Source organism: Myotis yumanensis, unplaced genomic scaffold (genome assembly GCF_028538775.1).
Source record: "Myotis yumanensis isolate MYYU_CA2020_CCGP unplaced genomic scaffold, mMyoYum1.0.hap1 SCAF_3, whole genome shotgun sequence".
NCBI lineage: Eukaryota > Metazoa > Chordata > Mammalia > Chiroptera > Vespertilionidae > Myotis > Myotis yumanensis.
Genome location: NW_027223754.1, coordinates 191,748,797 through 191,771,720, shown reverse-complemented (window position 1 = coordinate 191,771,720; position 22,924 = coordinate 191,748,797). Strand labels below are relative to the sequence as shown.

Sequence of the window (22,924 nt, the reverse complement as noted above, 5' to 3'; positions counted from 1 at the left end):
ACCCCAGTGGGGACCTTCCACTCTAAAGGGGGTGTGGCCAGCCTGAAAACAGCCATCAGCCCCTCACCCAGGCTGGCCAAACCTCCATGGGGGGAGGGTCCCCACTGGGGGGAGGGGCTTGTCCAGCCTGCAAACAGCCATCAGCCCCCCACCCAGGCTGGCCAGGCACCCCAGTGGGGACCTCCACCCTGAAGGGGGGGTGACCAGCTGCAAACAGCCATTAGCCCCTCACCCAGGCTGGCCAGGCAACCCAGCGGGACCCCCACCCTGATCTAGGATACCATTCAGGGCAAACCAGCTGGCCTCCACCCATGCAACAGGCCTCTATCCTATATAATAAAAGGGTAATATGCAAACTGACCCTAACAGCAGAATGACTGAGAATGACTGGTCACTATGACACACAGTGACCACCAGGGGGCAGACGCTCAATGCAGGAGCTGCCCCCTGGTGGTCAGTGAACTCCCACAGGGGGAGCTCTGCTCAGCCACGAGCCAGGCTGATGGCTGCCAGTATAGAAGTGGTGGTGGGAGCCTCTCCCACCTCCTCAGCAGCACTAAGGATGTCCGACTGCAGCTTAGGCCTACTTCCCGCTGGCAAGTGGACATCCCCCGAGGGCTGCCGGTCTGCCAGAGGGATGTCTAACTGCCAGCTTGGGCCCGATCCCCCAGAGAGCGGGCCTAAGCCAGCAGGTGGACATCCTCGGAGGGGTCCCAGATTGATAGAGGGCACAGGCCAGGCTGAGGGACCTCCCACCCCCGAGTGCACAAATTTTTGTGCACTGGGCCTCTAGTAACATATAATTTAATTGACTTATACTGAAAAATTCAAAATATGAGTAATGTAGTTCTACATATAGGTTAGAAAAGTAGCCTCTGAATTTTCCCTTTTTGCTGATAGATTTCTCTTAAAAAACCCTGTTTGAAAATATTTTTTCCTAATACCAATTATTAACCAGTATTTCACCTTTTATTTTTCTGAGCCATGTAAACCTTTTATTATAGTCTCTCTCAAGTCACTGCTCTATAAGGACAAGGATTGTGATATGTTTACTGGTATTTCCCTAGCTCCTACAACAGACCCAGTACACCATGTGCTGCTGCTGCTGACGATAACAGCAATAAATCAGCATGACACTCCAAATATTACCACCATGAATTATATAATTCTAGAAAAAAGGAGAGACTTAAAATTTTAGTCTGTGAATCATCATTCCTGACAATGGTGTGATAGGTCATGTTCTTTTTTAATTGAAAATAATTTGTGAATCATTTATTACCGCTTTTACAGACCCCAGGTACTCTAGAGACATACGCTGTTAGATCCATTGAAAGTTTCGTGACATGCTTGTATTAATTTTATAAAATTAATTACTCCAGTGACCAAAAATGATTTAATTTGTTTTAATTTTGGCCAACAATGATTTTACTTAAGCAATTTATTAATTTCTTTTCTTTTTTTGGCATGACCTATATAAGATTAAATCTTAACAAAAGTTAGCTTTCATTAAGATTATTGTAAATCATGAGTTAACAGGTTTAAGTTTGATTCTTTATAGGAATGGAAGTTATGTCTAGGAGGAAATTGCAGTTTGCGGGCAGTTTCAGAATGATGTCTTCAGCCATGTCACTTCTGGGTAAGCTGGCACAAGTCTCAACTGTTACAAACCTCAGTGCTTTTTAAAAAACATTCTTTTTTAAAAGTACATATTTTTATTGATTTCAGAGAGGAAGGGGGAGGGAGAGAGAAATAGAAATGTCAATGAGAGAGAATCATTGATTGGCAGCTTCCTGCAGGCCTCTTACTGGGGCCTGAGCCTGCAACCTGGGCATGTGCCCTTGACAGGAATCAAACCCGGGGTCCTTTAGTCTGCAGGCCCATGCTCTATCCACTGAGCCATACCGGCAAGGGCTACAAACTTTAGTTTTTACATCATAAAATAGGGCTGTTGCTTACTCTGTGGGATGCTGGAAAGAGTAAATGAGAAAATGTGTGGGAGAGCTTGAGATACTATATAATATTAGACTAATGGTAAATATTTTTATTATATTCTTGCATTTTACTCTCAACAGGGCCTTCTCTTTGCTCTGAGCACCTCATGCAGCCTTTTCTAACCCCTGATGCTGAGGGAACTCACCGAGGACGGGGAGAGCTCTGCCTCAGGCCTTAGGAGGTGCACGCTTTGGTCCACTGCGCGGAGGGCACAGAGCGACTGAGGAGAAGCTGTGACTTGAAGGTGGGCCTGCGAGGCTGGAAGACTTACTGCTGGGTTGAAGCTCAAATCCACCTGCGAGACATGAAGGAACAGTCATCCCGCACTTCTGCTTGTGTCATCCTGCAGTGACCACATTTCTGGGTCATCCTGACATTCAGCTTTAATGACTACGCTGGGAAGCATCAGACAGGAAGGAACCTCTTTTATCATCTTGCCTTTGCTGTTGAAATGCTGTGTTGCCCTAAGGAGGCGACGCAGGGTCATAAGGGATAGATGCCTTGCTTGAATTTTACTAGTAGAGGCGCATCATTACCTCTGATTCATAATACAGTTTTCTATTTGTTCTTCAAGTTTTTGAAACATTTGAGTCACAGCATCTTACATACTTCACACAATTGAATCGGTGGAATTGGGCACCATGGATACAAAGTTAAATTATGTTTTATGTGGAAGCAATTTTGTGGACTTGGAAAATTATTGTGCTAGCTGCCTGGAAACTTTTGGACAACTCATTTTACTTTTCTGGACTCATTTTTTCCCCTCTCTGAGGTTAAATAGGCAGTACCTACGATACCATTTATTTCTGTTCTTGTGATTTTTTTGCTAAAGACACTCACCTTGTTGACTAGACAGTTTTCAATCTCAAAACTCTGTGAATCTCCAATAACTTCTCCATTTGGGAAAATGGTAAAGATGAACAATCGTGCAATGGGAGCAATGTCTGGCTTCACAGGGAAGGCTAAGGAAAAGCTGCCTTTCACTGGGGCATGGAGAGAATGAGACAAAATGGTCATAGGTCAGGACGCTGTTACTAGGTCTTATCCAACTTAGAACTGTGCCTATGCGTTCAATGGCTTAACCTCTTTAATGCCATTCCAGTGAAGGGGTAAAAATTAATAGGCTAATGTCTCCCTTCACCACTTCCATTGTAGAATAAGTTCAAGTTCCTATATTCACGCTTATCTTTACCTGATTTTATACCTTATTTATGCCTAAACAAACTTAAATCTGCTCAAAAGTATTCTGCTGATATATACACATTTAATTAAAGCCTGATGGACTCATTTAAAAATTAAGAATAAGAAATTTATTTCGTGATGAATAGCAACCATTTCTTTTAGATTTCAGACAAGAGATGATTTTCCATTTAAAGATAGAGCTGTAATTTATAAGATATAATCATAGAGTTTAAAATTTTTTCAAATATATGCCTTTTTGTTGTTGTTGTTGTGACGAGAAGACAACAAAATTTAATCATTTTTAAAGAATGCTTTAGTGGTGCTAAGTACATTCACATTGCTATGAAACAGATCTCCAGATCTTTTTCATCTTGCAAATTGAAACTCTATTCCTATTTAACAACTGCTCTATTTCCCCTTTCCCCAACTTCTTGGGGACCAGAAAGGCAGTACTATGGCATTCATGTTTTTGTATCATTGGAGAGATCAACTTTCAGCTTATAATTCTAAAAAGAGTAAGTTCCCCTCTAAAAAGAGGGAAATTTCAACCCTTGTATTTGCTATCTTGAGCTAACCATACAAGGTAAGAATAGATTGAAATATTATAAACATGGAATGAGAAGTTATGGTACATAACTTTCTCTCTCTTTTTTTTTGGCAGAGAAAGTTTTGGAGGGAAAAATAACCTCTTAGTAATGTTTTGGCAGAGGAAACTTTGGAAGAAGAATAACCTTTTCGTAATGTTTTGGCAGAGAAAGAAAGCTTTGGAAGGAAAGTAACCTTTTAGTAATGAAAATTGTGAACGTTTCATTATTAAAAACCTGAATTCTGAATTTCAAACAGATTTTGAAGTAGTTCTGAAATTAATAATTTGTATCCTGATATTAAAACACTATGCAAAATAGCATATAAAAAAGAATTATATAAGTAAGCTAAACTTAAGTAATTCAAAAGGTTGAATTAGACAAACTGTGAAACAAGTTTTTGTTTTTGTTTCTTAATCTAACACAGTGAAGAGTTCTCAGTAGCTCTTTAGTGGAGAACAAATTGGCAATTAATAATGTAATTATGATGTGTGATTACAACAGTTTTATTCTAAATAATTGTGATTTAACTACTTATATAGAGAAATACTTTCAGTTATTGCTTCAGTTACTTTCAATACATTTTTTTTGTGATGTGTTCATTAAGTAAATAATTAATGGAGTTTTCTTTATATTACTAGTCAGAGATTATTTCTTTTATGAATTATGCACAAATTAAAATATCAGAAAAAATTAGATAAATAGTGTTTTTAGACACACCTCTTTCTGTAAGTGTGTTACATGTTTCATTGTTAAAAGGAAGTAGAAAAACAGGCAACAAGATGGAGTGAAGGGGAACCTTGCAAGCAATAGGGTCCAGATCGCTGTATCGATCTCTACATAACTATTGTGGAAAATGATATTCAAAACTGCAGCGTTCTTTAATGTTTATTTCAAACAATTATTGAAAGTGCTGATTAATAGCTTATTTTAAATTAAACCTTCTTGAATATTGTTTTGATATTAAAAACAGCCTGGTAAGGAAAGGAACCATAAAAGTAAAGAAAAATCATAGACTTGGAACAAATCCTAAGCATTGTTAAGCTTAGCACTGGGGTTGTGTGGAGTTTGGTGAAATACTTGCCTTTGTCCTTGACCGTAATCAAACCTGGGACACGTTGGTCCGCAGGCCGAGGCTCTAACCACTGAGCCAAACCCACTAGGGCTTTTGTCCCCTTTCTTAGTGTAAAGGGATAATGGGAATGATTTCCCCACTTGTGAACTGTCACTGAGTAAGGGTGGATGTGTTGGCAAGGAAACGGGGAGGCTGATTGGAAGATACTCACTGTCTCCTGGCTCTACAGGCAGAGCATGTCTTCCTGATCTGACGATGCCTCCCTTAGCCATGATCTGAAATGAAAAATCAGCAGAGAAAAGAACTTTTCTGACACTGTTTTCAACACCTTATTCTCCACATAACCTATTTTTTTTTAAAAAAAAAATCAGTTTCAGAGAGGAAAGGAGAGGGAGAGAGAGATGGAAACATCAATGATGAGAGAGAATCATTAATCAGCTGCCTCCTACATGTCCCCCTCTGGGGATTGAGCTTGTAACCCTGGCATGTGCTGTGACCAGGAATTGAACCATGACCTCCTGGTTCATAGGTTGATGCTCAACCACTGAGCCACCCTGGCTGGGCCACATAACTGACTTTTGATTGTTGAGTCTCTGCTAGAGAGAATCAACCTCCTGAAAATCAAGAATCAAGGGAACCTTGATGAGAAAGCAAGATAGTAGTGCACAAATACTTTTTACATTCCTGGGCCCATTCACCACTCTGTCTACTGATAAACTCCAAATATATCTGTGGCTTTACTCTTACCAGGTAATAGAAAATGAACTCCTTCAGTTCCCCAGGGGCCGGCACCTTGAGTATATAGTGTGCCCTGATAGTCTGTGTTTGGTCACAGGGCAGGGTACCAACCACAGGCTCCAGGTCAATGAAACTTCCACTTAAGGAGAAAACATGTCTTGCAGTGTGCTGAGCAGCCCGGTGTTCTTCTTGTAGAAATGCAATCCTATAACACATGTCACTTTTCTCATGGTAGGCCTGATAAAACAGAAGAACAAAGAATCAATATTGTCTTGAAGGTCTTCACTTTAGCTTCCCACCAAAATGAAGTTACAATTTTGTGTCTTCTACTCTAAAGTATATTTTGCATTTCTCTTGTTCTTGCTGACTGCCAACTAAACATATTGTCAATCTCTTAATTTGCACAGATTAAAAGAAAATAATCTACATATTTATCTCCTTTGTCCTGATTCTGCCAACTCATTACTCATTTGACTCTTGTGCAGCTCAGAGCCAGGGGAACAATAATGGTCCAGTTAAAAAGCTAAAAATCTTTAATAGGAGTCTCTTTTAAGTTGGTTTAATTAAAATCACATTATATATATTAACAAAATCTCTTATTACACAGGGGTCTCAAAATAAATAATCCTCAGAAAATTAGCATCTATGCCTCCTGTGATTATTGAGAGAGAGGGTGAGACAGATCATTTGTTCCACTTTTTTTATGCATTCATTGATTGATTCTTGTATGTGCCCTGACTGGAGATTGAACTCCACAACCTTGGTGTATCAGAATGATGCTCTAACCAACAGAGCTACCCGCCCAGGGCTTTATAGATTTTTTTTATCCTCTTTATTAGGCAATATGTAAATGTGTGTGTGTGAATGTGGGGGGTTCTGATCATTTTAAAAATATCTAAGTAGACATAGAAAAACAAATTACATGAATCCCTCGTTGAAGAACTGATATTGTTGAGGAAAAAAATCCAATGAGATATTTAGATAATACATAAATTTTAAGAACAATTTAAAAAATTTTATTTTATTGTTGACAGTATTATAGATGTCTCCCATCCCCCCTTCTCTTACCCCTCCCTTAAAAATAATTCTCAGGGACTTCTACAGTATCTTTTCTAATGTCTTTATTATTTCCAATGACATTTTTATATACCCAAGTTTATTCCCAAATTGCACAGCTTCTTATTTCTCTCTCTTAAATACAGCCTGTGTCCTTCTTCACTTCTGAGTAAATGACTGTTTTGCTAAGGTTCTCTTTGTTCTCAGGTTTTGTTTTCTTTCATACTTACTGTAACAAAAAGGTAGTTGGTCAACATATTGGTAGTATCGATTGAAAACTGTGCAAGACCCTGCTCATTGGTAGTTGTATTGAAAAAATAATTGGCTTCAAATGCGGAGATGAAAACGAGTTTATTGGGAATGGGCACATTTTTTCCATCTACCAGGAGCACCTACAGAAGAAAAGTAATTGTTAAGTTATGTGGAGAATACTGAGCGAAGGTAGAACTCACGGGGACAGGCTGCTTTGCTCCCATGACTTAAAAACAAAAACCAAAGAATAAGAAACAACTCTTCCAGATTGATTACAAAACTGTTTCTTTGCATTTGGATCCTCATCTTAATTTTCATTTTCTGAAACAAATCTGCACAAGAATGTGTGTGTTTTTTTTAAGAAAAATTCAGTAAGTATAAAACTGCTAAAATTGATTGTAAATATGAATAAAATCAATATTATTTATTTATTGTATTATCTTAAAGTATGTACATGAAATATGAAAATCATACAATAATAATAGTCATAAACTGCACACTATAATAATTCCAATATTTAAAAATAAAATAATTTATTCACTTATTTTAAACAGAACAAGAAATTGACAGCCATAAATTGAGAGTCATTTGTGAGAAACTGTCTTAAAATTCTGATGCTGGCTGGATAATGGCAAAAATATATTTATTTATTATAAAATGGGTGGGATAAGGAGCTTGATGTAATAACTAACTTATAGTACATTAAACATCTTTATTAGGTACACATTCAAAAAAGAAACAGTAGTGTATGTTCATGTATTTTATCAGTGATATTACAAAGGAAACTATCTACTTTGGTTTTGTTCAATGACTTGGGTCATATTAATTATTTGCTAATACTAACTAGGTTTGGATTACATCAGTGTGTCCTTGACCTAGGAACAACTGGACACTTCATTTACCTCTAAGTTGCAATACACTCTACCTGACCAAAGAAGGGTATTCCTCGTCGAAAGTGTGAATCCACTTTCACAAACTCGACTCTGGTTGCAATGTTTGTGATTTTACTGGTCCCACTTCCAGTGAACTCTAGGTCTGAAAAATATAGGTAGGAAAGAGTAAATACTCTTGGAAGTTATTTGGTTCTAAAATTTATTTCCACCTTAGCTGGTTTGGCTCAGTGGATAGAGTGTCGGCCTGTGAACTGAAAGGTCCCAGGTTCAATTCCAGTCAAGGGCACGTGCCCAGGGTGTGGATTTGATCCCTAGTAGGAGGCGTGCAGGAGGCAGCCGATCAATGATTCTCTTTCATCGTTGATGTTTCTATCTCTCTCTCCCTCTCTGAAATCAATAAAAATATATTTAAAAAATTCATTTCCTACATTTGTTATGACTTTTATTTTGTTACTGGAAACAAATCAATATTTATTGCTTTATCTCCCAAATTAAGTTAATAGTCAAACCTGTTCCCTCTTCTCTAATCTTGGCTTCCACTGTAAGTTCCATTTCATAACCCGCATTCTTAAGTTGGAACAAGTTTGTGTTTACTTGTTGGGTGATGCAGCCATTGCTGTTGAGCTGCGAATACAAAAATTGGTAAATGTTACACAGATTCAGACCCATAGTCACTAAATCTACTATTTCCTTTTTGGTATCAAGAATTTTTTGGGTTAAACATGTTAATCAACCTTTAGGAATTTAATATTCATATTTAATTTACAATCTCTATGATTGGTCATCAAAATGAGAATTTTGTTGACTATTAATAGGGATTTCATCTTTGGTGGTGAATATTTGAAGATCAGCTTATTCTGATGCCCGTTAGTAGAATTGGGTAGCTCAATGGTTGTCAACAATAGTACACAGAGAGAACACTGTATACTAACCTGCTGACTGAATTCCTCACAGAACTCTTTCTTTGGACAAAAAAAAGAATGAAATAATTTTCGGCACATGCGCACGGTTGCACGTCCTGGCACAGGTTTCCCATAGGTGTATCTGTCACATAAGAAATAAATCAGGAACTGAAGAAAGGTATCTACATTTTCACTAACAGCCCAGCACAGAGTAATTATTTTCTAATAACAACTCATATCAAGTAGGAACATGTCTGGAAAATGTCTCTATAAAGATATTACTCAGTAAGGCATTTGAAACTTTACTTCAATGCACAGCCAAATTGCCTTGGGATATTTTTATGTTTTCATTTTTATTATTCTTTTTATTTTGTCATAAAATCAAATCTTGCTCTTTATAACAAATTTTAAAAATCTGTGATGAATAGAATAAAATAAGTAATAAGCAAACATAATACACACAGAGATAGATAGATAGATAATAGATAGATAGATGATAGATAGATAGATAAGAGAGACAGAAAGCCTAAAAAAAACGAATCATGGGGCATATAAAGTTTTTCATGTGTGCACTCTATACTTAACTATTTCTCTATATTTTAAATACAAATGGAATAATTGATAAGTTTTTTGGGGGGTCACTAGTTTTGCTTTTCTATTTGCAAATGCCTGCAATATAACTTCAAGTAAAAAATATAATCAGAGCAACCACTATGAAAAACTGTATGAAAATTCCTCAAAAAATTATAAATGGAGAGAGATTATTTCAGTGTTTAAAAATTTGTTCCTTTACTGCACCAAGAGGATCTATGCAAAGCACTCAAAATATTCTCTTAAAACTGGCCAAAGGAGAGAGTAAATTAATTAATCAATGTACCATGAAGGACCAATAAGGCAAATGCAACAAGTGGGACATTTATAGGCCAACTGACCTGTTGTTTTCCATAAGCTAACACCATGGGACAAAAGGAGGGTCTAGGTTTTTAAAACTTTGAGCTATTTATAGATTTCCCATGGCTTGTTTAAAAATATTAGGGAAAAAACTATAGGGGAAGGAATCAATGAAACAAAATTGGCAAAATTTTATAGTGTTTGTAATAGGTGACGGTCACAAGTGGTTATATTTTACTATTCTGACAACTTTTATATTCAATCAAAAATTTTCATGGTAGAGAGTTGGTAAAAAAAAGAAAGTACACATGAGTCATAATAACTAAAAGCAATGTATAAAGACATTTTTAGGAAAGTCTGAGAATTTTTAGGAAAATCAAGGATACTTGAGTGTAAACTCAAAGTTAGTATTGAATAATCACTTTTTATTTTATTAAATGTGACAATGTCATCATTATTGCATAGAAAAATGTCACTAATTTTTAAAGGTCTATACTGTTGTAGCTGCGTGAAAATGTCATGATTTCTGTAATTTATCCTGAAATGTTAAAGAAAACAAAATCGGCAAACATGTTTATTATTTATTCTTTGGTGCATTTGAGAAATTTCTACACTCTTTGGTGCATTTGAAATATTTAATAATATAAATAAAGAGAGGTCACTGAGATAAACTTTTAAAAGTGCCAAGTAAAATTAATTTATAATTGTGTACTAGCTAACTAATCACTCAAAATTGAGGCAAAATATGAAATTTTAGACAAAAACAACTTAACTCACATTCCACATACTGATATGTCCACTTTTTCATCCAGGATACTGATTATCTTTGGGACTTGAACTTTGACCTCAAACTTGGGAACCACTGTTGATAGAGATAAATAGAAAGAGGGAAGTTAGTAAATAATTAATGGAAATACAAATATTTTCATGCCTATAATTTTTTCCACAAAAATAACCTGAAAAGTAACGTTCATTTTTCCATCTATCAACTTCAAGATGATTAGGTTTAATAATTCATGCAAAAATCTGACTTTGTGACCACAACAGATCTCAGTGATGTTAACAAATGATGATGTTCCACTGAATTAAACATTTTGATACTTGATAAAGTGTAACTTGCTACTATAAATCACCAAGCTCTTATAAACTTCTGTGTTCACAGAATAATGATGGCTTTAGAAAAAGATATAGCTGACTCTACTCCAAGTTTAACATACCTGTGGGAAAATTAAAAAATCTAAGTGAATTCACACTATGAACCAAACAGTTATGATCCTTTCATTTTTCATAATCCTTACCAAATTCCTCCACGGTGAAGGGGTGCTGTATATTTCCGCCTGATTCCTTCTCTACCACCACCTTGTAGGAGCCCTGAATCAGCTCTGATGAGAGGGGAAAGGCTAACTGTTTGAGGCCACTTTCTAACTTGAGATTCTGCCATTGTCCAATTCGATTCCTTTTTGGGTTCTAGAGGTAAGAAAGGAGCATGGGAATAATTATTTAGTCATGATAGCCCTTGACAAAACACATGACTTTCAGGGTAGTAATTGACATTACCTTCAGGAAAGACAAACACAGAAGAAAGGTGAACCACAATAAACCTGACATCCGAGAATAGGAAAATTTAGATCTGAAAGGTTTTTGTTTGTTTTTAACAACAGTTCATTTGTCTGGAATAGTATCAGAATTTCCTCTTCCTTAAATACACTGACTTCCTTATAAGATGTTATTTCTGATGCTTACCTCAAGGTAGACCAGTGGAATCTATATGAAAAAATGAAAGAAGAGATGTGATTAGAATTTCACCAAGACTATGATTTCAGATTTATGATTAAACAGCTTACTAAGGAAAAAGAATGTTTGTAGTAAGATATATCAAAATTTAACTAGAAACATAAAAGAAGTGGAATTGCTTAGAAAAATCAGTAAATAGTTCTAAGAAAAGCATAACATATTTCTACAAAAATCATCATGTTGTCATTTCTTTGAAAAATATTATTGTTGAATGATACTTATTAATATTTATTAAGTTACTAGAGGCCTGGTGCACAAAATTTGTGCACTGGGTAGGGCGGGTGAACCTCAGCCCAGCCTGCACCCTCTCCAAACTGGGACATCCCTCTCACAATCCAGGGCTGCTGGCTCCCAACCGCTTGCCTGCCTGCCTACTTGATTGCCCCTAACCACTTCTGCCTGCCAGCCTGATCACCCAATAACTGTTTCCCTGCCAGCCTGATCGACACCTATCTGTTCCCCTGCTGGCCTGATTACCCCCAATTGCCCTCCCCTGCAGGCCTGGTTGCCCCCAACTACCCTCCCCTACAGGCCTGCCCCCCCCCCAACTTGCCCTCCCCTGCCGGCCCAGTCACCCCCAACTGCCTTCTCCTGATGGCCTGGTCCCCCCAACTTCCCTCCCCTGCCGACCTGGCCCCCACAATGGCCCTACCCTGCAGGCCTTGTCACCCACAACTGCCCTCCCCTGCAGGCCTGGTTGCCCACAGCTGCCCTCCTCTGATGGCCGGGTCACCCCTAATTGCCCTCCCCTGCTGGCCCGCTCACCCCTAACTGCCCTCTCCTGGAGGCATGGTCTCCCCTAAACCACCCTCCCCTGCAGGCCTGGTTGCCCCCAACTGCCCTCCCTTGCAGACCTGATCCCCCCCTATTGCCCTTCTCTGCTGGCCATCTGGTGGCTACATGGGGGTGGCCATCTTGTGTGTTTGAGTGATGGTCAGTTTGCATACTGGCCATGACTAATCAACATATCAGGGCTAATTAGCATATCCCTCTCTTATTGTGTTGGAGTGATGGTCAATTTGCATACTGGCAATGACTAATTAGCATATCTGGTTGTGACTAATTAGCATATCTGGGCTAATTGGCATACCCAGATATGCTAATTAATATTATTCACCAATATTATTTAGGCACTAAAATCCTCCTAGTGTAGACTATGACTATATTATTTACTTACATAAATTAAAAATTGATGTTAATAAAGTTATATGTCATTATGATTTAGACTTAACAGGAAGAAAATTCCCAGAATTATTTGGTTAAAATAAACCAAAAATACTTCTTTTAATTTCAAGATTGTCTAATATCTATCTTTCAAAACACATTGTATGCGGGAAACGTATTTATACGTTTTACATTGACTGGTAGTAAGTAGAGCGTGGGACACGTATTAATACGTTTTTTTATAGACTAGCGGTAGAATGCGGGTAACGTATAAATACGTAAACTAAAGTTATCGTAATTTTACTGAACGTTGCCATTTGCACAAAAAAATTAGCAAAAATGGCCCGCGCCACGCACCACCTGTTAGCACGTGATAAAAACTACCCACAAACAATGTATTAAGAATAGCCTTGTTTCTTTGCCTTCATATTGAAAGCTACTTGAAGGAAGGAACACATAATGAACAGAAATGAAGACTTTATATATAATGAATAGTATATGATGTATGTATAAAAATTATAAAATATGTTATCATGTATAATAAAATTATATATTTTACTAGTGACCCAATGCACAGATTTATGCACATGAAAGGAAATTAATTACAAGGTGGCCAGTGGGGTGGGACTGGGCAAGATGGGCTGGACATGGCCTGGAGCCAATCTCCCACGGTCCCTCACCAGCTGGCAGCACCTGGGGTAGTGTCACGGCTTGAAAGGTGTCTGTGGAGTGAGCAGGGTCCCTCTGGTAGGTGGGATTCCCCGGCTTGGCCTGTGGGAATCGGGCTGAAACCTTGAGGGGTCCCGGAGTGCAAGAGGGCACTCTGCAAAGTTGCTGTCGTAAAGGGTGTGGAATGCAAATGCAAGTGTAAAGTAAACCAGATTCGGGCTGACAGAGCCCCAGCAACAACATGACCCATGGCTGAAGGTGGAATCGGGCTCCCTCCTCTCTGGTTTTGAGGTGCATCAACCAAGAACTGCCCCTGCCAAGTCACTGTAGCTCAGCAGCTCCTGTGTTGAGCATCTGCCCCCTGGTGGTCAGTGCATGTCATAGAAACTGGTTGGATGGAGGGAAGGACACTTATCATTTTAGCCTTTTATATATATATACATACATACATACATACATAATATATACATATATTCAGAAGAAGTGAAACTCTTTGGTGCTTTAATTAATTATGAATTCCTTCCGAGTATTGGTATGGGTAACACATAACTTTTTATTGTACCTGTTCATTATACTTAATGTAGTGTTTTGAGAACAACGAATGTAGCTGACTATTTCCAGACTGGTTTATTACTGTTGTAGGAGAAAGAGTTTTCTCATCTCTTACTCCTCAATTATGCCTTGTATAAGACTCTAGATTTGTAGTAAAGCTGGAATCTAGGTTCCAAAAGGAATAGCTTTCACTTCACTTTTCTTAGGCTTTCCCATCCCACCTTGGGTGAGTGCTTTCATCCCACCAACCACCACCCACCCAAACTAGAGATATTGAGATACTTACCAGTTCATTTAGGGGGTGAAAATTTTCATCCACAGAGACAATGCGGAATTTTACTGAAAAAGAAATTTTTTGGTAAGTCTCAGACATGATAAAGCCAGTAAATTAGGTAATAACACAGAAGACTAAGAGATCAAGGTAATGGTGACTTTGTCAGGAAACCTGCTGAGGAGGTGGAATTTCCCTACATACCTGTCTGTCCTGGTTTATAGATGGGTTTGTCTGTCTGGACAAAGACGAGACTTTGATCGTTCTTTACCAGCACTCTGCTCCTCTTCCTGAAGTCGTGTGTTTGTCCCTTTATGTGGACAGTGAAGAAAGCCACCTCTGAAGAGGATGAGAGTCTTGGGAGCTAAAGAACAAAGATACCACTGAGGAACAGCACAGTCTTCTCCCTTTGACTCCTTCAACCATTACTATTTTCTGTCTCTCATTCAGCTTCATAAAGGGCGCGGTAAGTATGAATATTTCTCCAGGTATAAGAGTGAAGATATTAATATAAGATATAGGAAAACTATATCAGTAAGAACAGCAATCAATGGGACACAAATTCCCATATAGCTCATCTGGAACTGTATTTGTTAAATTGTACTCTTTTTAACAGAGTATATGTTTTCTGAAGGAATGGAGAGAAGCATCTCTGAAAAAGTATGGAAGACTATAGGAGCTAAGTATTCCAAGTTGAGCATCCTCACAGAGGTACTGGATATTTTCTTGGAGTACTTTGAACCATTTACATATTCCAAGGACAAAGACACGTAATATCCCACTGCGAGAGAAAAATTCTGCTGCATGCTGTCCTGTTATGAGGTATTTGTACAATCTGTTTCTAGGCATTGTCCAACTCTGGCCTGAAAGAGGTGGCTATATAACAAAGCTAGAAAGAACCTATAAATCATACAATTTCTGTGGCTAATACATTTATTTTTTACTAGAGGCCTGGTGCACGAAATTTGTGCAGGGGGGAAGGGGGTAGTCCCTCAGCCTGGCCTACACCCTCTCCAATCTGGAATCCCTCTCGCAATCCAGGACCACTGGCTTCTAACCACCCACCTGCCTGCCTGCCTAATGCCCCGAACTGCCCTCCCCTGATGGCCTAGTCACCCCCAACTGCCCTCCCCTGGTTGCCCCCAATGGCCCTCTCCTGCTGGCCTGGTCACCCCTAACCCCCTGCCAGCCTGATCTTGCCCCTAACTGTCTTTGCCTCGGCCCACACCACCATGGCTTTGTCTGGAAGGAAGTTGGACGTCTGGAAGATGGTTAGTTGACCTGGTCTAATTAGCATATTACCCTTTTATTAGTATAGATTTTTTAGGAAGTACATTGAGCTTTGGCAAGTAGAAAAATATTTCTTTCTTACCCTGGTGAAAAAATTCATGCTTTGTTCCTCAATAGCTAAGAATTCATCACCTTGGTTCTTTCTGAAATCCTCACTAACATTTGAAAGTCATTCTTTGGGATTGAACACTAGTTCTCCATTACCATGGAGATATAATGTATCAAATAGGGACGGGCAGCTAGTACTCACCGTGAAGGAGACACAGCGGAATAAGTCCTTCTCTGCCACCAGGTCAGTGAAGAGTCTCCTGTTCTCCCTGGGAGACTCCAAAGAAGCACTCACAGTCACTGTCTCATTCAGGTGGCTCAGAAGGAGGCAGCCTTTCTCAGGGGTCCCAGTGTGGAGCAGAGAGGGGACCAGCACCATATACTGTCTGGGAAGAGAAGAAGGCTAAATCAGAGAAAAACCAGAGGATAGCAAGTATTTTCAACCATCATTGTGTTTTCCATAACAATATGTACTTATTGCTACAATTAGTTCTATCCTGTCTCCTCCATCTTATTTGCATAAGAATGATACCTTTTACTCATCAGTAGTGCCTCATAAGTTGACTTTGAAGATATTTCAATTTTATAGGCATTCTTTGTTTTAAAGAGCCTTAATATATAAATTCTTGAATATAGACTCACAAAAGTACACACATATAATAAATTGTGGGTGATTACTCACTTTATAAAACAGTTTACATTAAAATTTGTCTAAGTAAACATCACTTGTGCATGAACGCCATGACTGAATTTACACAGATTCAACTGAAAGAACTTCAGGGAACATATATCTATTACATAAAATAATACATAAAAATGTAAATCCTCAAAATTTTAATGATTCCATGCTTGTAGGTTTAAGTCATTTATTTATAGAGTACCATTGCAATTAAGAAAAACAGAATGATTTTTATATTGTTTTATTGCCCTTTCCCTTCTACCACCAACATGAGCATTTATCCTTAAAAAAATACCACGGGCATTTGACATAGGAAACACAATTTTATTACTTTCCAAAGTCAATAGGTGGGAGACTGGGAATAGGTAATAATACAGATAGATTAGTTGTTAAATCCGGAGGTCAATTGAAGTCTCCACGTGGTCTGCTGTATATGTATCTTTCTGTATATGTTTTAAATTTTTTCTTGGCAAATTTATGTGCCACACATCTTTAGAGCCATTCTTAAGTCATTAAAATCTCAAATTATTTATTGCATAAGTGCTAATGTTTTGTTATAAAGCAGAGAGGCTCAAAGCAGTTAAATAAACTACCCAGGGTCATTCAGACAGTACCTCTCAGCTAATCCCTTTCTTGCATTTGGATGTCTTTGATCTACTGAACATTTGCTCTTTTAAAGATGTAATAGCCTTCCGCCAGGCTTACTGCATCAGTAGCATCGAAAACAACCATATGGGAGCAGGCAGTGGCAGTGCCCATTTGTACACATCTTTCTCCCATTCCAAATTGTGTCTTGAGCTCTTTCTATCCAATTCAAAAGAACGAATTAGGGGCAAATGTCTAGGCCAAGCATGTGAAACTCAAAGGCTAACATGGGCCAAATAAACAAGGTTTAAGTTTATGTGGGCCACAAAAAAACAAAAGCTTCAATTTTCATAGAAACGTAGGTTTATTTCAATAGAGACATGCTGAATGCAAAGGGCTGAAATAAATGAGTAATCCTTAACATAAAATAATAGAATATTTTAATAAAAATTAATATTTTTTCTTGAACATTAACTTACCAGATACTGAATAACTGCACAAATTAATAAGCATAATGCAAATAAACCTAGTTTTCTTGTTCTCCAAAAGCAAAATATTTCCTGTTGCTCATACCAAACAAGTCAGTACAAGACTAATGATGTGGCAATCGGCTGCTAAAATACTCGCTGCTGGTTTTAGTGGAGAGAAATGGTGCGCCTGCGCATAAGGTGCGTAAGGGAAATGAATGTAACACGATTATAGTAATCAGTCGTTAGCAAACATTGTAGTTCATTATTAAAAATTATGTATAACAGGATATTGTAAAAATTAAGTTATGAAATTTTTATTAAAATGTTTTTTACATACTGTTATATTGGGTGGTCAGTAAAAACATTCATTGTGGGCCAGTTTGACATGCTTGTTCTAGGCTGATCAGATTGACATATTTCTCTGAAAATTTTATTATTTACCCCAAACTTCTAGTTAAATTCATCATTTGTTAGCAACTCCAGACTATGGTTAGGAAGCAGAAGATAACAAATTTTATCTGAGTGACCCATATATTGGTCTATTACCTTATCTCCTCCTTCTCCCCAAATTGAATTGTAATATTATCCTCTGGACTCTGCTTACAGAAAAGACTTGAAGACTAAATTCATGCCTACTATAATCCATCATTTCCAAAGGCTTTACTTTCTCTCTATATTTTAAAAACACTTTATTGAGGTATGATTGACACACAAAAAGTTGAACATATTTAGTATGTAGTATTTCATTAGTATGTAGTTAGGAATATAACTGTGAAGTCATCAGAACAATCTTTGCAATAAACATATACATCATTTCCAAAAGTTTCCCTCCTCAATAATAATAATAATAATTATTATTATTACTATTATAATGGGAACACAATGTAAAATCTACTCTCTTAGCAATTTTTAGCTATGCAGTACAGTATTAATTATAGGCTCTATAAAAAATTATCATTTTTTACCCACATATACTTTTTCTTCCTAGTTTTTTGATATTAATAGAAAAGATATCATCAGTCTATTATAATTTTATTCCATATACTACTTTTATCTTTAGCCAAATTGAGATCACAATTTAAAAAATTCATTCCATACATATTTGATATTTCAAGCAACTATTTCACAAAGGTTTGGTTAGCATTCCTTCAACAAATATTGAAAATGGAACCCATCAAGGTTGAGTAATTTCCCCGATATTTCACTCGTACTGAGCAAATAAAACCTTATAATGTATTACTTAATCATGAATATTTGCATTTTAAATATTTGCCTTGGTAGGGGTGATTAAATTTTGCACATATTAAACTGGTGACTTCATTTTTTAGTGTCCCCACCCCCCTACCCTCTTCCACCTCCACCTCCCTGCCCCCGCCATCACCACACTGTTGTCCATGTCCATTTGTTCTTTTAACCTTATCTTTTTCATCTTCCTCTGTAACCTCTATCTCTCTAGGCAATAGCTCTTATTTATCACATCTAGGGCTAATGAGGGATGGTTAAGGTGAACTTCGCTATATAGTGAGGAGAAAATACCTCTTCTGTTATGGCAACTAGGCCATGAAGCTTGTTCTTTGTTAAATGGCGGGAAAGATATAAAGTAATGGTTTTCAATGGGCAGAATAGTTCTCTGTTGTGTTGGACTGAAAACACAGATTGCTTAACATTTCTACTCCAATAAATGCCACTTGCTTCTTCTATTTAGACTGTACTCAGAAAACGGAACAGCCCTCACATATTTCCAAAAGCTCTCTGAGTGGAATGCAATAATGCAATGCATGACGGTACCATCCACAGTTTTGTAAATGAGGTAGAAGAATAATGAGAAATACACCCCTACTGGTTACTGGGAAATTATGCATTGAAGAAGCCTGAAGAAGGTAGGAACTTGAGTTCGTCAGAGTTCTGATTTTTTACTTCTGTACATTGGCCTGGAGAGGATCAACTGTCTTAAGTGGATAAAAGTAACACTCAGAAGGGAAGATCCCTTCATCTCTCTCCCCATTTGGTGCTCTGGAGGCTGCTCTGTACCAATCTGGGATGTATCTACATCAGAGTTATCTAGCAGTACAGTGTGGGTAGACAAGGGAGGGTTAGAAGTTGAACTTTCCAGGATCCTTCAGTTGCCCATATGTTGTTATTGGACCCAAGGATTTCATAGCTCCCCAGAAGGAATGTAAAGGCAGCTGGCTGAGGCCAGAGGCCTCAAATGGGTTACTAGCAAAGGTGATCCTGCAGCACAGGCTGTGTTGGAACAGCCATAGAACAGGAGGCAGAATGATGTCAAAAGTTGGGAGTTCTACGTGATAAGAAAGAGCTGAAGTGAATCAGAGTCAGCTAGAGAGAACTTATGGGACTTCTTGATAAAGGGATCAACTAGAGAAACTAGTTGGCTAAAGACTCAAATGATGAATGTTAGCAGGTAAGGATAAACCAGATCGATATTGGCTAAGGAGACAAAGAACTCAGAGACCAAGGGCCCTGCCCCGTCTTCTCCCCCAGTAAGTAATAGCGATCACATTCTTCTGGACGCTGCCTTGGAGAGGAACTGAGAGGTGGAAGAGAAAACTTACAGTTTTTGGATTTCACCAACTTTATAACTGAAGAGAGTTAAAATTACCTTCTCCCTGCATTGACCATTTACTGAGGGTTCTTGATGAAGAATCAATAAGTTATTGAAAAATAAAGGAACTATATTTTCTCTATGCACATGATCTACAATGTGAGCTAAATTACAACCCACTATACGCTTTAAATATTTTTATAGTTAATGCTTTCTATCCAAAAGAATGAGTCTGTGGAGTCTCAGGTTTTAGTTTATAGTGAAAACATGCCTCCTAGTGATGACATTGTGTAGATGACTATTATTTTAAGAGTACAGAATAAACAAAAGGAAAAATATATTAACCATTTATGATTCCTCTCTTATGATTAGAGGATATTTTAAGGAATGGAAAGGTAGCATTTAATAGGAAAGACAAAGCAAAGCTATAAAGGAGAGACTAAAAGAACAGACTTGAGGAAAAGACTTTGAGACTTACGGTTCTGCAGAGTTTGAGGCATTGGTAGAAAACAGGACAAGGAGAAATAGTGTGAAACCTGAATGAGGAAGTCTGTCTTTCCCCATCACGAGGGAAAAATCTCAGTGCCGTATTGTGCCTCACTTCTTGTCTTCAGCCTGGTCAGATTTACCAGGCTTTATATGGCTGCTATTTTGCAAGGCCCACTACAAAGATTTCACATAGATCTCAGAATTGGACACAGATTCCCAAAGAGGGTGGTTGCTCTCAGTGATTGCCTCATTACTATCAAGGCTGATTATTTGTTTTCCAATGGAAAAAAAGAGAGTAGGTTTTTTTTTTTAAAATGCCTGGTTCTTTTTTCTTTTCCTTTTTTTTCTTTTCATAGTGTAAAATAGAAAAGTAAAAGAAAAAAGCTGGATGGTGGTAGAATAGGTCTGCAGGAAGTGTTTTTTCCCCTTTACTTATAACATTGAATCTGAAAAACATACACCACACAATACAACTTTTCCCATAGCTGGAAATTTTTAACAACTTTTTATTTAAATGTAATTAACACAACATAAAAGTCACCATTTTAAAGTGTACAGCTAGGTTATTTTTAGTATTTTCACAGTGTTATATAACCACCATCACTATCTAATTATTTGTGTCTGGTTTCTTTCACTTAGCATTATATCTTTAAGGTTCACCTATGTTGTTGCATATATCAGTATTTCTTTATATGGGTGACAATTATTTCATAATATGAATATACCATATTTTGTTTATTCATCAATTGAAAAAACATTTGAGTTGTTTTCACTTTTTTGTTATAATGAATAATTCTGCTATGAACAGTTGCATAAAACTTTTTGTGTGAATACGTTTTCAATTTTCTTGGGTACAGAAATAGGAGTGGAATTGCTGGGTCACATGGGAACATTTTTTTTAAAATAGATTTTTATTATTGATGTCAGAGAAGAAAGGAGAGGGTTGGAGAAACATCAATGATGAGAAAGAATCATTAATCAGCCCCACACTGGGGATTGAGCCTGCAACCTGGGCATGTGCCCTGACCTAGAATTGAACCATGACCTCCTGGTTCATAGGTCAATGCTCAACCACTGATCCATGCCAGCCAGATTCACGTGGGAACTCTTGTTTAAAATATTGAATACCTGCTAAACTGTTTTCCCCAGAAGCTGCAGATTTTTTACACTGCCACCTGTAATATTTGAGGCTTCTATTTTATCAATCAGCTGCCTCCTGCACACACCCCACTGGGGATGTGCCCGCAACCAAGGTACATGCCCTTGACTGGAATCAAACCTGGGACCTTTCAGTCCGCAGGCCGATGCTCTATTCACTCAGCCAAATAGGTTAGGGCTCATATATCTTCTTTAGAGAGGTTTCTGTCCAATTCATTCACCATATTTTAATTCAGTTGTTTGTTTTCTTATTGTTGAGTTGTAAGAGCTTTTTATATATTCTATGTGCTAGATATATATTATATATATGGTTTTCAAATAATCTCTCATTATTGTGGCTTGTTTTTCTCTATTGATAGTATTCTTTGATGCACAAACTTTTTAAATTTTGATAATTAAAAGTTTTACCCATGAACCCTCAATTTTATTCTATTGATCTATATGTTTACCTTTTTGCCAGTGCTGTACTCTCTATTACTGTAGTTTTGTAGGAAGTTTTGAAATAAGGAAGTGTAAGTCTTCTTTATTTGTCCTGCTTTTTCAATATTGTTTTGGCCAATCTCAGCACCTTGCAACTCCAAATGAATTTTAAGATGAATTTGTCCATTTTTGAAAGAAAAGATGAAATAAGTTATAAGGTTTTTTTAAGTGTAAACAATGTCTATACTAATAATAGAGTAATATGCTAATTAGACAGGATAGACTGGACGTCCTTTCGGACAAAGCCATGGTGGTGGGGGCCCAGGCAGAGGTGGTTAGGGGCAATCAGGCTTGCAGGGAAGAGTGCTTAGGGGTCTCAGGCAAGCAGGCAGAGGTAGGAGTGATCAGGCTGGCAGGGGAGAGCAGTTAGGGATGATCAGGCCAGCAGGGGAGCACTTAAGGGCATCAGGCAGGCAGGCAGAGGGGTTAGGGGTGATCAGGCAGGCAGGTGAATGGTTAGGAGCCAGTGGTCCCAGATTGCAAGAGGGATGCCCGACTGCCTGTTTAGACAGGAATCGGGCCTAAACCGGCAGTCAGACATCCCCCGAGTGGTCCCAGATTGGAGAGGGTGCAGTTCGGGCTGAGGAGACCCCCCGCCCCTCATGAATTTCGTCCACCGGGCCTCTAGTTACATATAAAAGCTTCTGGACAGAAGTGAGTTGTGTGGTCTTAGTAGTTGCTCAATACTGAAGTCTCAAGATTTGCAGACAAACTCAAGGAGCTAAATAGCTAATTAACCCTCCTATGCACTTATGGAAATAATTAGTCTAAACCTAATTAGAATACCATCTTCTGTTTTAAAATATCAAGAATAATCTTTGGAGAGAAGACTATTGTGAATATGTTTCAATTTTCTTGGGTATATAAGTTTTCTGAGAGAAGACTGTCAGAAAAATTATCAGGAACTTAGAAAAAAGGCAAAAGAATTGGAGCACTTTCTTTTAATTAATCCAACTTTGGGGCAAGGACCACTTAAGGAGTATCTGAGAATAGACTTAGTTCATTTAATTATTTATTACAAATGAAAGTTTCCAGACTAAATGAAGTTACTTTTGATTTTTGTCAGGAACATATGCAAATAAAAATAATTTCTGTCCAGTGGAACAGATAACCCCAAAGATTTTATAGCATATTTTATGTTATTTAA

General features: G+C 37.8%; 1 protein-coding gene across 1 annotated transcript in view; it reads right to left on the bottom strand.

Moving 5' to 3' along the window:
- LOC139007355 (pregnancy zone protein-like) overlaps positions 1-20,247 on the bottom strand; it is a 48,744-nt gene extending 28,497 nt beyond the window's left edge. Inside the window, exons 1-15 of the mRNA XM_070410709.1 lie at positions 20,129-20,247; positions 15,556-15,739; positions 14,220-14,379; positions 14,031-14,083; positions 11,309-11,329; positions 10,864-11,032; positions 10,343-10,427; positions 8,705-8,816; positions 8,282-8,396; positions 7,805-7,914; positions 6,858-7,019; positions 5,581-5,808; positions 5,045-5,108; positions 2,833-2,975; positions 2,138-2,287 (exon numbers count right to left, since the gene is read on the bottom strand). Coding sequence (XP_070266810.1) covers positions 2,138-2,287; positions 2,833-2,975; positions 5,045-5,108; positions 5,581-5,808; positions 6,858-7,019; positions 7,805-7,914; positions 8,282-8,396; positions 8,705-8,816; positions 10,343-10,427; positions 10,864-11,032; positions 11,309-11,329; positions 14,031-14,083; positions 14,220-14,379; positions 15,556-15,739; positions 20,129-20,214 — 1,842 coding nt within the window. The 5' untranslated portion in view covers positions 20,215-20,247. The remainder of the gene's footprint in view (positions 1-2,137; positions 2,288-2,832; positions 2,976-5,044; positions 5,109-5,580; positions 5,809-6,857; positions 7,020-7,804; positions 7,915-8,281; positions 8,397-8,704; positions 8,817-10,342; positions 10,428-10,863; positions 11,033-11,308; positions 11,330-14,030; positions 14,084-14,219; positions 14,380-15,555; positions 15,740-20,128) is intronic.
- Positions 20,248-22,924: the final 2,677 nt, after the last annotated feature.